This window comes from Hydra vulgaris, chromosome 11 (assembly GCF_038396675.1).
Source record: "Hydra vulgaris chromosome 11, alternate assembly HydraT2T_AEP".
NCBI classification, from domain to species: domain Eukaryota; kingdom Metazoa; phylum Cnidaria; class Hydrozoa; order Anthoathecata; family Hydridae; genus Hydra; species Hydra vulgaris.
The window spans coordinates 33,413,438-33,426,242 of NC_088930.1; the positions used below are offsets into that span (position 1 = coordinate 33,413,438).

A 12,805-nucleotide genomic window follows, 5' to 3' on the forward strand; every position below is an offset into this window, starting at 1 on the left:
AAAGAAAAAATAATGGTTATGAAGACAATTCAACGTTTATAGTAAGTACGTTAACATAAAATAATCGCATAAAGTATTTTAAAAAAGTAAACTAAATAAAATTGTGATTAAATGGAAAAAAAAAATTAATTTTTTTTTAGTTGTTTTTAGTTTTTTTAGTTAAGTAAGTTAAGTAAGTAATAAGTTAAGCATTTTACGCAAGCTTATATGATTAGAAGTTATTGCTATGGTTATAAGTTGTTCAAAGTTAGTTAAATCTTGTTTACTTTTCCTGCATTTTTATCATTTAAAAATTATTTTTTCAGAAAAGTTTTACATTTATGCAGCAACTGCTCTTCTACGGTACAACGGTTCAACTTTGCTGTTAAAAATAAGATCAAGTTTAACATTTCTTTAAATGGTGTTTTTTATTTTTTAAGTTGTGTTGTACTTTCATTATACTTTATTCCAATAAAACAGTGACAACATACGCTATAAATAGACATTATTTTACAATAATTATTTAGTGCAATAAAACGGTAACAACTCTACAAATAGACAAAATCTTACAACAACAATTATACTTGCTATTGTCAATTTCTTAAAAGTTTTAATAAAGAAAAAAAATAAAATATTAAAGATAAAATAAAAGGTTGGAACGTCTTTAAAACAAATACAATTTTTGTTTTGTAGTTTTATTTTCTAAATTTTAATCCTAATTCTTCAATCGTATTTTAAGAACACTACATCAAACCATCCACAACATCTAAACTTTTATAAAGTGCGGACTGAATAAAAGACTTATTTTATCCAATCTTAATTTTTGAAAAACAAAACTAAATTTTTGATTGGATAGATTTTATGTATCATGAGCATAGTTTAAACCAAAACACTGAAGAATTGGGTACAAAAGGATGTTTGCAGAGCAGCGTGCCATAACAAAATGTATTTTAACAAATTTAAAATATATTTTGTATTTTAACAAAATTTTTTAAAGACTTTATCTTATCAAAAGTCAAAAACAGTTAAAAAAGAATTAAAAGTTTAGAAAAATGATTAGTTTTTAAATTGAGTATTTGACATGCGCAAGTTTTTAGTAAGTTTGTATATTTTTGATATTTCTATCTTCTTTATAATATAGTTTGTTTATATTCTGTTATAAATACATAATTTTCAAATAAACTTTTAATTGGTTGCCAACAAAAATTTTTTTTTTCCTTTTTCTGTGCTAAATTAAATTTATCAGGGTGTTCTATTGAATGTGTTAATACTTTTTTTTTTTCTTTTAAAGCGCGTCATTATAAAAGTGTTTGTTGGTTTATCTTTGGTATGTCTACTTTTTAATTACATGCGTGGCTTCAATACTTTTTCTTCAATAAATTATCAATCTTTTCTCTCGAAAATAAAAAGAATGCAGTTTGTAAAAGAACCAAAAGTAGAATTGAGCAAATGTCCTTCGTTTTTTTTAAATCTTTCTAGTAGACAAAATGAAATAAACAGTAATAGAAGATGCAAACCTAAAAATTTATCTGAAGCTGATTGTAAAGCTGCAAAAAAATGGTATGGAGTAAGAACATTTGACTATTCGTGTCCAAAAATAATTTCGTCCCAATATATTTATGACATTTGCAAATTTCGCGACTCGCATGACTTTAATCGCGACAAATGGAAACTAGACTGTAATACAAGAATTTGCGGTAAAAACGTCATTCGAGTGGGTGTGATGCAGCCAGATTATGGATTGATGATGGACCCAACAATATGGTTTACTGCTCGAACAAATACTGAAATTCAACGGATTATTCGTAGGCTTATAAAGGAAGCAGATGAACATGATTTTTGTATTATTACGTGCGCAAATCAACGACTTTTCATTAAGCAAGCATTGGTTTTACCTCCTCTTATTAAAACTAAAAATAAAAAAATTGAAAACAAAAAAATGAATATAAATCTACTTTTACTAGATTCAGTATCGCGACAACATTTTTATAGATTGCTACCCAACTCTGTTCATCAGTTAGAAAATATAAGCTCAAAAGTTACTGTTTATGATTTTGAATTATTCCAGAGTTTAGCTCCAAGAACATTTCCAAATATGCGCGCGTTATTCAGTGGAATGGTTGACCAGGATTCGGACGATGAAAAAAATAGTTATGGCATAGAATCATTGTTTGGAAAATTTAGCAAAATTGGATACCAGACCATCCTTCAAGAAGATAGTTGCTGGTATGATCCATGGGGAGCTATTATTACTGAAAATAAGCATAATATGAAATTACTTTATAATACATACGATTACCAAAATATTTGGCGCATTCTTCAAGAAAAACTCGATCGTTTACCTGTTGATAGCTATGGTTTAACCCATTTGAGTTGCGAAGTTTTTAAGAGCTATGGAACAACAAACCAATTCAATTACCCATCTAAGGTTTGTTATAACGGCTACCATTTACCGGAATATTATCTGAACTACACATATAAATACTTAAAAGCAGCTGAAAATATAAACGAGGCATATCCGTTGTTTATTTACACTCATTTAAATACAGGTCACGAAACAACAGGAAGACGAATAGCTCATAACGATTTTGTATTAGCAAGATTTCTCGGTCAAGTAGCTCAACTTCAAAACACTCTGACTATAGTTTTTTCTGATCATGGACCAAAAACATCAAAATTTTCAAGGGATTATTTAGCGGGTAGACATGAGATTGGACAAGCAATGATGTTTATGATTTTACCAGAAAAAACCAAAGCCGTACTTGGAGAGAAAAGAATGACCGCTTTAAAATTAAACCAACAACGTCTTATTACACACACTGATTTATTTCATACATTAATGAACATTTATTCAGAGCATCCGTCGCTTCAATCAGGTTTACTAACTGAAATATCTCTTGAGCGTTATTGTAGTGACATACCTATGTACACGTTTATGTCTTGTTTGTGTGATGGCTGGAATGAAAACTTATCCGACTCGAATGATGAAGTTTATTGGTTAGCTGAATATGCGCTAGGATACTTAAATAACATAATTACAACATCGTTGAACAATACTGCATATTTGAACTGTGAAAGGTTAATAGGAAAACGCTTTGACAAAATTCGAAAGAGAAAAGACAATTCCAATAATACGGTATATATTTTTGATATTGTTGTTCACAAATATCGTGATGAAGAACTGTTTGAAGTATCGGTGACGGCTTTTTCAAATAAACATAATAGCAGTGTAGCTATCACACGATGGCATCGTGTAAGTATATATCAGCATTTTAGCAAATGTCGCGATAAAGAAATAGATATTGAACTTTGCATTTGTAGAAAAGAATCTCAAAACGAATATAATGCCGGACGCGAAGTAGCTCGACTTTTATCAATTCCGTCATTTAAATCTACAACACTAGCGAGGTTTTTAGATTCAAAGTGTCTAATTCTACTAACAAGAAAAAAAGATTTTGTGTTTATTTCTTACGAACTAAGCAATCTTTGCATTGACAGAAGCTATAATGTCACGTTTAATTTACTTTTTAACAACTTACAATCCTCGATTAAATTGCCACAAACACTTGTAATACAACCTTGGTTAATTTATTACGTTACAACTTTATCTTTCATTGGAAATTCTAGCAGAAATTATATTCAAGACAACATAACATACACTCAGTTACCGACTAACTATTATTCTCCCACCCATCTAACATCTACTTTGCAAAAAAACTAAAGTAAATAATTTGGAATTTTACGAATTGAAAACCATTAATTTAACAATCAAAACAAGATTTTTCTGACATATATAGTATCATAGTAAGTTTTTTGAAACGACGTTTAGAGAGCTTTTTAAACAAAATCTTGTCGAAACTTATTTTATATTTTCGCAAAATCCTTTGTAAATACTTTTTTTTTAAAGATTTTTTTTTTAATTAATTTTTTTAATTTTTTTTTACAATTTGATTTCTTTAAAAATGCTTGGTATCTCAAAACTAACAAATGGCTGTATTCCGTAAAACGAACAAATGATCGTACCCCATAAAACTGATAAATAACCGTAACCCATTAAACTGACAAATAACCGTATGCCTTAAAACTAATAAATAGCCGTTTTGCATTTCGGTATACAGGTATATATACAAGCGTCTTTGGGTCAACTTGCCCCCACCAACTTCCCCAAAAAAGTAAATGTTGTGGCCTCTTTAGTCTCCCAATCCAAGCAGCAGAGAGAAACACCCTTGAGAACAATATTAACATTAGGGAATGTGGATTCAAATTTTTTTAATCAAACAACCAAAAAAAAAATCCAGATGATTTGGTTTTTAATTTTACCGGTACCAATTCAAATTGAGTTGAAAAATAGCTCTTGAATTGCAAACATTTATTAGGAAAAAAGATATATTGTTTAGGTAGATTTTTAAACGTTCTTTGGCGTGCAAATGCCAGAGACTTCTCCAATACAAGGAGTATTCACTCCTGACGCTGTTTAAAGAAATTGTGATTATTACTGAAATGGCATTGATGAAATCGTCCTCAGTAATCAAATTTCTTCTCCAGCGGACCTCGATGTCTTAAGTAGATTCTAATAATTATAAATTGTAATTAGAATTTGTCTGTTTGACGAGCAGAACATGCATCTGTGTGTGCAGACCATTTAGCCTTTGAAAAACTTTTTTTAAACTTTTACGCATATTTTCACCAACACCAACCAGATTCAAAGAATGACAAGCGTATGGAAAATATTTGGCTAGTAGATCTAGCTGAATATTTGAATTCTTCGATACAGACTTGCAATTCAATCTAGAATCCAGATGATACTTTATGCGTTGAGAAAAAAATAACTTGTTAGATTTTTGTTCATAGGCCAAGATAATAGTATATATTAATAGACCAAAAAGCTAAAAAGATAAATTAAAATAAAATAAATATTATTAATTTTTACATAGAAAAGAGGAATTTGATAAAAGATACCACCAAATGCCAGAGACTTCTCCAATACAAGGAGTATTCACTCCTGACGCTGTTTAAAGAAATTGTGATTATTACTGAAACGGCATTGATGAGTTCAGCAGATCGCTTATGCTCATTAATTGGTCTATGAGCAGTTTTCCATTTGCAAAATCTTTATTGACTCTTAGTTTTTTTTTTTGGATAAAAAAGCAAGGTTTGCAATACACACTAACACTATTAGCAGAATATACCAGCTAATTTCGTTCTTTTTTTCAAACATAGTTATAAAATTACTAATTTGAGACGCGCCGTAAAGCGAAACTTTTTCTTTGTCACAGGTTTTACACCTCGAAAAATTATTGGCGTTATTGTCTCCTTTTTGATTTAGAATTACACATTGTAACAAAAAGAGGGGTGGCATTATTTTTGGTGTTGTTATTCTATCTGATAGTATCATGGTCAATTCTCCTTCAGATAATTGGCCTACCTCATGAAAAATTTATATCCAAATTATATGAAAATCAAAACATATTAAATAACACTTACCAAAAGTACAACAGATCATGAAATGAATAACAATTTCTTGCAAATAAAATAAACATTGATCATTTGAATGAAATTGATATCAACAGAATGACAGTGCAACTATTAAAAGATACAGAAGTAGTGAGATTTTATAACTCTATTCTAATAGAATGTGGTTCTGATATATTAGTCATAACCTATTAAAAATATGATAAAACTTTACTTTCGTATGCGAGCATTTTCTTGAGCCGAAGGCATCACTATTAAATATAAACTAAAATCTAGATAAAAAAATGTAAGGCTGGACATCGCAAAGAGCTTTAAAAAAATATAAAGTTTAATAAACAATTGAAAACATGTTTTTAAGTTTGTAACGGTTTTTTTATTAAACGCGCTTCTACCTATAGTATTTCTAGTAGCTAATGCTACAGACCGCATCGTTTTGTAGCATTAGTTACGGGTCATTTCGGCAACCTGCTACGCTGCTTCCCAAAGTAATTCTTGGGTAAAACGTTCAGTTAGACAAATAGCATTCCACTTGTAAGTGAGAATTTGTTGGCCTCAATCGATGAATTTACAGTTATATATAGCTCTTTATATGTTTGCAATAAAATAAATAACCTTTCACACTTTAATTCTAGAAAAGACATTGATTTCAAAAAAGAGGAATTAATTTGACTTACTGTAACGCCTTTGGTAGCAAAATATACAAAAGCAAGCTTTAAAAAAAAAAAGCGAAAATTTAGCGCATGATTATAAGCTCTCAAATAAGTTTATTAGCTTTGTTGATCTTGGAATTCCGCTTCAAAATTATAACACTTTCAAAGACATCGGTGACTTCGTTTCCTATTGATTAGTTCATTATGTTAGAGATGCATCTGATTTAATTAAATCAGAAGTAACTTCTCTACCATAGTAAGCTAAGCAATAAGCATTACCCAGCAAACACGGGAACGTACAAAAAACATACAATGAACGATCAGACGGAACGTCTCGGAAGCGTTCTAAACTGATTCTAGATTAGACGCTTAAAGACGTCCTTTTAGGACGTTCTAAAGACGTCGTAAAAAGACTTATATGAGACTTTCCGTTTAAGTGCAGTTAGACAAAATTGGTCTAGAAAGTACGTCTTTTAAACGTTTAAAAGACGTTCTGGGCGTCTTTTTAACGTTTTTTATTTTAAGCACAACTTAAATTTACATCATCCGATGTAAATTTAAGTTGTGCTTTAAATAGTCAGTTGAAATTAGTTTGAAGGCGGAATTATTAAAATGAACAATAATGAAAAGTACAAAATTATTTACCAACAAGTAGCAAAAGCTATGCCACAAAAAAAGCTTTGTTAACATCCGATGAAGCAGACAAAATAGATTTTGTAATCGATAAAACACTAGCTACTTCTTCTAAATTTGATATTCAAAAAAAGTCATAAATCACAGACAAAAGTACCAATTGATCAGCCGACAAAACCTCATACTCCACAACAAGAGAAAATTAAACACAAATTTCGCAGTTAAAAGAGCAGCTGTTAACATTGGTAAATGTGCGCCGTGCAGGATTGATAACTGACGAACTTAAGATAAAATCAGTTTTTGTAGAAAAGCAAGTAAAAATAAAACAAATCGGTCTTAAAAAAATGAAACGCGATCCGTCAAAGACAACGCAGAGCAAGTTTGAAACGAACACTTAATGATATTGTTGATAACACACCCTACTTAAAATCAAAACTTTCTAAATTCAATAGAGAAAAAAATGATAGACCAGCTGGATGAAATTTGTTCAATGTTTGGTCCAGATTCATGCTTATATTTAAGTCTAGAAGACACCGCCAAAGTACAATTAGGATTAGCAGCTGCAACAAAACAATCACCAATTTTGATGCATCTTGATCATCAAGAACGTTTGCCAGATCATGATTTTTTAGTGGCTTCCAGACATAAACTTATACCGTCTGTTTATGCAGCTTGTATTATTGATCCAAACAAATTTGCTGACGCAGTGTCATATTCTTGACCAACGTATATTGCTATTAGATTTATGAAGCATGATAGCAGCACTGCTTTTACTTTTATCATGGTCGTGATTTGGAACGTCTTGTTCCAATCGAAAATTTTAAGCTTCACATCTGTACTCCAGAAGGTCAGGTAAAACCTATATTTGTTGTTGCATGTGATGGAGGCCCTTATGAAAACCCAAGGTTTCCCAAACCATTGCAAGTTGCAATTTTAAGATTTATAAAATGAGATTTGGATGTCTATCAGAAACTCATGCACCTCATTATTCAGCATATAACAGGGTTGAACGAGTCGAGAGTTAGCAGGATTTTGCCACATGATTATTTTGAGATACATCTAAATGCATCTGGAAAAAAATTTACGTTGATTTAGAAAAAATTGTTTTTGCTAAAGCTGCAGAATACCTCTAGCTGAGGTATGATCTGATATAGTAATTGATAACTATTCTGTTTGTGCTGAATATGTTGAACCTTCCCAACTGTCACCAATACCAGAGCAAGATTCAAAATGGATCGAAAATCACGTAAGACAAAGTCAAAATTTTTTAATGATCGTTAAGTGTGATGTTCTGAATTGCTGTAAACCTTGACGAAGTTCCTGGAAAAAATATTATCCTCAACATTTTTTACCAGCTCCAGTTGTAATGTCTCATGCTGCTGAAGGAATTTTTATTCCTGAACCAAAGATAGCACGAAATATTCCTAAACCTTACTTTTCTTCTCTAGTGCAGCGCTTGGGATATATAGGTTCAAAAATTTCGATGGAAGCTTCCTTTGATTTGTACTGCACATCAATTTCACAACAAAAAATTGATCAAAAAACTTGCAAAACCTACAAAATTCATCACGCTTCTAAAGCAAGTGTTAAGCGTCAAAAATGCGTATTTAGAAACATAATCAACACTACTTCTGAGGAAAATAAAAATGACGATGAAAACAATGATACTCGTTTAACAGTAAATGAAAGTAATTCTGATCAAATTCATGTCATTGAAAACATATTTGATTGGGTGAAATCACCCTTTGATTTAGATCACCAACAATTTATATTAGTTGATTAATGAAGACTATATTAATAATTTTATTTATACAATATTAAAACGATGTTTTGAAACCTATAAAAATAACAGTTTTTTTTAAATTTGTGATTACTTAAAAAAAATTTATCACCCTGCCCTTAATCACAACCTATACTTTAAAGGTACCAAACAAACATCCTCGCCAGTTTGTTGCTTTTAAAAGTTTTCTGTTTGCCAGCAAAAGCGCTTAAAGATCAACTACACAAATCTTTCAACAAGTCTTTTTTGCTTTATTTTGTGTAAACGATCTTTTAAATGATTGAAAAGTAATACACTTCACTGTCACCTTGATGTTCAGAGTTAAAAATTTTCAAACACTAAACTGATTGCTTGCATCTTTTTAGCTGAAATACTTTTCAAAAACTTATAATCTCCAGTTTTCTCAAGCTTCTTATTTTATTATATTTATCAAAAAAATTACCTTAGATAAGTTGATGCAATTTTGTAACGTGACATTTTTTATACTTAAGAAATAATAACTATGTTCTCGTACACAAAGACTTTGTATATTTATATAAGATTGATTGTTTTTATTGTTAAATTTAAACTTCTTTTACTAATTTTTAAGTTCCTTTGGTAAAAAGAAGTTTCCAAAAGAAAATTATAATTAGATCTTTTTTAAGGGCAAGTATACTTCCCCCCTCCCCAACTGTCATTTCATAGTGACGGTCATGGTTTTATTATTTTAAAAAAATTATTTATTTATTATTATATTTAATAATATCTAGTTATTTGTTGAAAAGCATCTAGTTATAGTTAAGTATTTGTGAGTGGTGATAAGTTAGAAATACAAGCATTAACTAAGAAAAAATACTTTTTTTAATTAGTGCGTATGTACTTTTATATTCAACACCTCCTCCCCCCCCCATACGCTTTTGTACGCTTTTTGAAGACCCCTATAAGCGTACGTACTTTATGGACGTATTATGACTATGAAAAATTCTTTTGAAAGAAATGAAATGTAAAAAAAAAATTAATTTTCTTAATAACTGTGGCAATAACAGTAAAATTTGTAAAAAGTATTGATTACTTAGAGTAGTTTTATTCAATAATATTGTTGATTAAAAATAAGTATTACTTTGTAATATTGTTTCTTTAAACCTTTTACAAATTTGGGCAAAAAAATTGGCGCTACTCTATCCCTCCCCCCCCCCCTGTTTTATGATTGATTATGATAGAACGCATTATACTGATTCGTATAAAAAAATAGGCCTGAAAAGTTGAGGAAAGTACTCTAATTTGATGTTAAAGTGTAAAAAACCACATTAAAAACGCTAATATTCTACCATCTTTTTGAGTATGACAAAGATGGCAAATATTAGCGTTTTTAATATGGTTTTTTATACTTTAACATCAAGTTAGAGTACTTTCCTCAAGTTTTCAGACCTATGTTTTTATTATTTGATTTTGAATCAGTATAATGTATTCTATCATAATCAATCATAAAAACAGGGGGAAGGGGGTGGAGAAAGTCGAGTAGCGCCAAAAAATATAATTATTAGTTCATTTAGACAGTATTTAAAGTTTTATCATAAACTATAAATACAGTTTTTGATAAAATTTTCTATATAAAAGTAAGTTTTTGATCGATACTAATAAAACGAAATTTTAATTTTAGTTTAAACGTTCGTTTGATCTGTGTTTTATTGTAAAAAATCACACTTCCGAATATAATTCAGACGTTTTTTGAACGTTCCACACTGACCAAAAAAATATATTTTGGTTACAAAAAGGTTCAGAACGTAAACTGAACGTACACTGTAAGTTTTTTGTATGCGTAGTGTTTGCTGGGTAGCTTACTATGATAGAGGAGTAAAAATCTCACCAAATAATGAAAAATAATAACAACTAAATATTAGAAAATAAAGGAAAATTGTTTTATATCTATAATATAAATTCAATCAATCGTCATCTTCCCAGGTCGTTGAAGTGATCTTTGATTGAAACGAACTAAAAGGTTATTTTCCTTCTGAGGTACAATCAAATTCGTTACGTCAACTTCATTTTCAACTAACCACTCCGCAGTTTTCAAACTCTTCTGCAGAGCAATAACTACCATCAATTCTCTCTGACTCTTGATAGCGTTACAAAGTTTTCAGATCCTTTTGGTTGGAGGGTGTGTTGAAGCTGAAGAATAAATTAAAACGTGCTTTTTCAGCATGGCTTGAGAAGCAAAGTAGGTATTGCACTTTTTACAGATTCTGACAACTAAACTAGACTTAATTGATGGATAAAATGCATCATAGAGTTTAAAATCATTTGGGAGCTCTAAAAAGAATACTTTTGATGTTTAATGAAAACAACTATTTAGTTCCTTTTGAGACATCAACTGCTATGAGTTTGTCTATTGTTTGGCCCACCGTCACAGGTGGCAGTAGAAATTTTGTGCTAATTAAAATAAAGTAAGAGCTTCTTTTAGGATGACAACAAGAAAGATTGTCATATTTCACGATTGGAGTAAAAAATTGACTACAAAGATGATGTACATTGATCACAAGATCAATCCACTGATATTGTGATAAAAAGTTCTTTTATTCTAGCTCTGATTGCTCTGAACTAATACACTCTTCAACGGTCTGATTTTGCAACCGGTCAGTTTCTGACCAATTATCTGCTAAAACCTGGCAATTATCTGGCAAACTCAAAGTTCCGCTTTTATAAATCATCATTTATTGCTCTGCCTGATTAAAAAAGATTAGTTGTTATGTTGGAAATACAAATAAGTTTCTGTTGAATTTTTTCAACAGATTCTCTTGTGTTAACAATGTCATATATATTAATTTTTCATCTTAAAGTTAAGACTTCTGTTAACAATATCAAGTATACAGTGCACCGTGGGCCAGAGCTGAGCAAAACTCCTCTAAACTAACTTCTTCATTGGATTAATTTCTTTTTATAAATGTAATCTAGAGACCCTCAGCACTCTAAAACTGATATAATTTTTTCCCTATTGTGAATTTTGATATCAGTATATTAATTTTACCATGAAAATGGCAAAATTTTACTTTTCAAGTATTTCAAGTATTGAAAAATAAGTGGTGAAAATCATGTAAAAAGGAAATAAGAGGCTAATAAGACAATTTTACAACATTTTAATTTCTTAAAGGTTTATATTAGCCATCGACATCGTATATTGAAATACGAAGAAATATGAAAATTATTTTTTAGCCTCACATTTTTTCAAAGTGTTTTCCAATAAAATCCCTTAACATGCAAATATATATTTATGTATATATATATATATATATATATATATATATATATATATATATATATATATATATATATATATATATACATATATATATATATATATATATATATATATATATATATATATATATATATATATATATATATATATATATATATATATATATGGGTATATATACATATATATACATATATATGTGCGCCCATGGCGCAGTGGTTATAGCGCTTGCTATAATAGCAGGTTTGAAACGAGCTTTGGAAATATATTTTTGTGTCACGGTAAGGAAGGAGGCGTGAGCTTGCTGGTTAGATGAACTTCCGCGGTGCTCTGTGACAAGACCGTTAGATCTTTTTTGGGGCACCTAAATAACAAATATATATATATATATATATATATATTTATAATGTTTTCATTATAAATTTTATTATAAATTTTTTATTATAAATGATATTCTATCATACAGTTTGCCTTTAAAAACAGAAGAAGATGCATAAAGAACTGTTTTAGATTTTTAATTATTTAAATCTTGTTAAAACCTACTTTAAGGTTTAAAACCTACTTAATTTTAACTTTTATTGTTGTTGTAGAAAGTTATGGAACTTTTTAAGGACGACTTTGTGATTTTCGTTTAATAGTTTTTTTTATTAGTAATTACTTTTAGTATGTTTAAGCGGTTAATTGTATTGGTATATTGTATTGAAAGCGAGAAAACTACATCATCTAGAGTCTTTAATTTTAATGTCTTCAAAATAACTTTTATAAAATAGCGTTTTCACTTTTAAAATTTTACTTTAAATGGGTTAAATATGAATTGTTCATTAAAATTTGTTTTAAAAAAATAAAATAAAAAGTATATTATTTGTAAAAAACGATGTTTTTATTGCACGATGTTTTTATTGTACGATGTTTTTATTGCACGATGTTTTTATTCACAAAATCAAAGAAGCTAGTTACATAAAATAAATAAAAATAAAGAAAATATTGTCATGAAAACCCATCACCATATCTATAATGACTACCTGCACTATCATAACCACTCCTGGAGACCAAATATAC

At 29.4% G+C, this 12,805-nt stretch overlaps 1 protein-coding gene across 1 annotated transcript; it reads left to right on the forward strand.

Annotated features, from left to right (window-relative positions):
* Window positions 1-591: 591 nt before the first annotated feature.
* Window positions 592-3,903, forward strand: LOC105844134 (uncharacterized). Its single transcript, XM_065810835.1, has 2 exons — window positions 592-1,075; window positions 1,271-3,903. The coding sequence occupies exons 1-2, from the start codon at window positions 1,061-1,063 to the stop codon at window positions 3,698-3,700; spliced, it is 2,445 nt and encodes an 814-aa protein (XP_065666907.1). The 5' UTR covers window positions 592-1,060; the 3' UTR covers window positions 3,701-3,903.
* The last annotated feature ends 8,902 nt before the right edge of the window (window positions 3,904-12,805 follow it).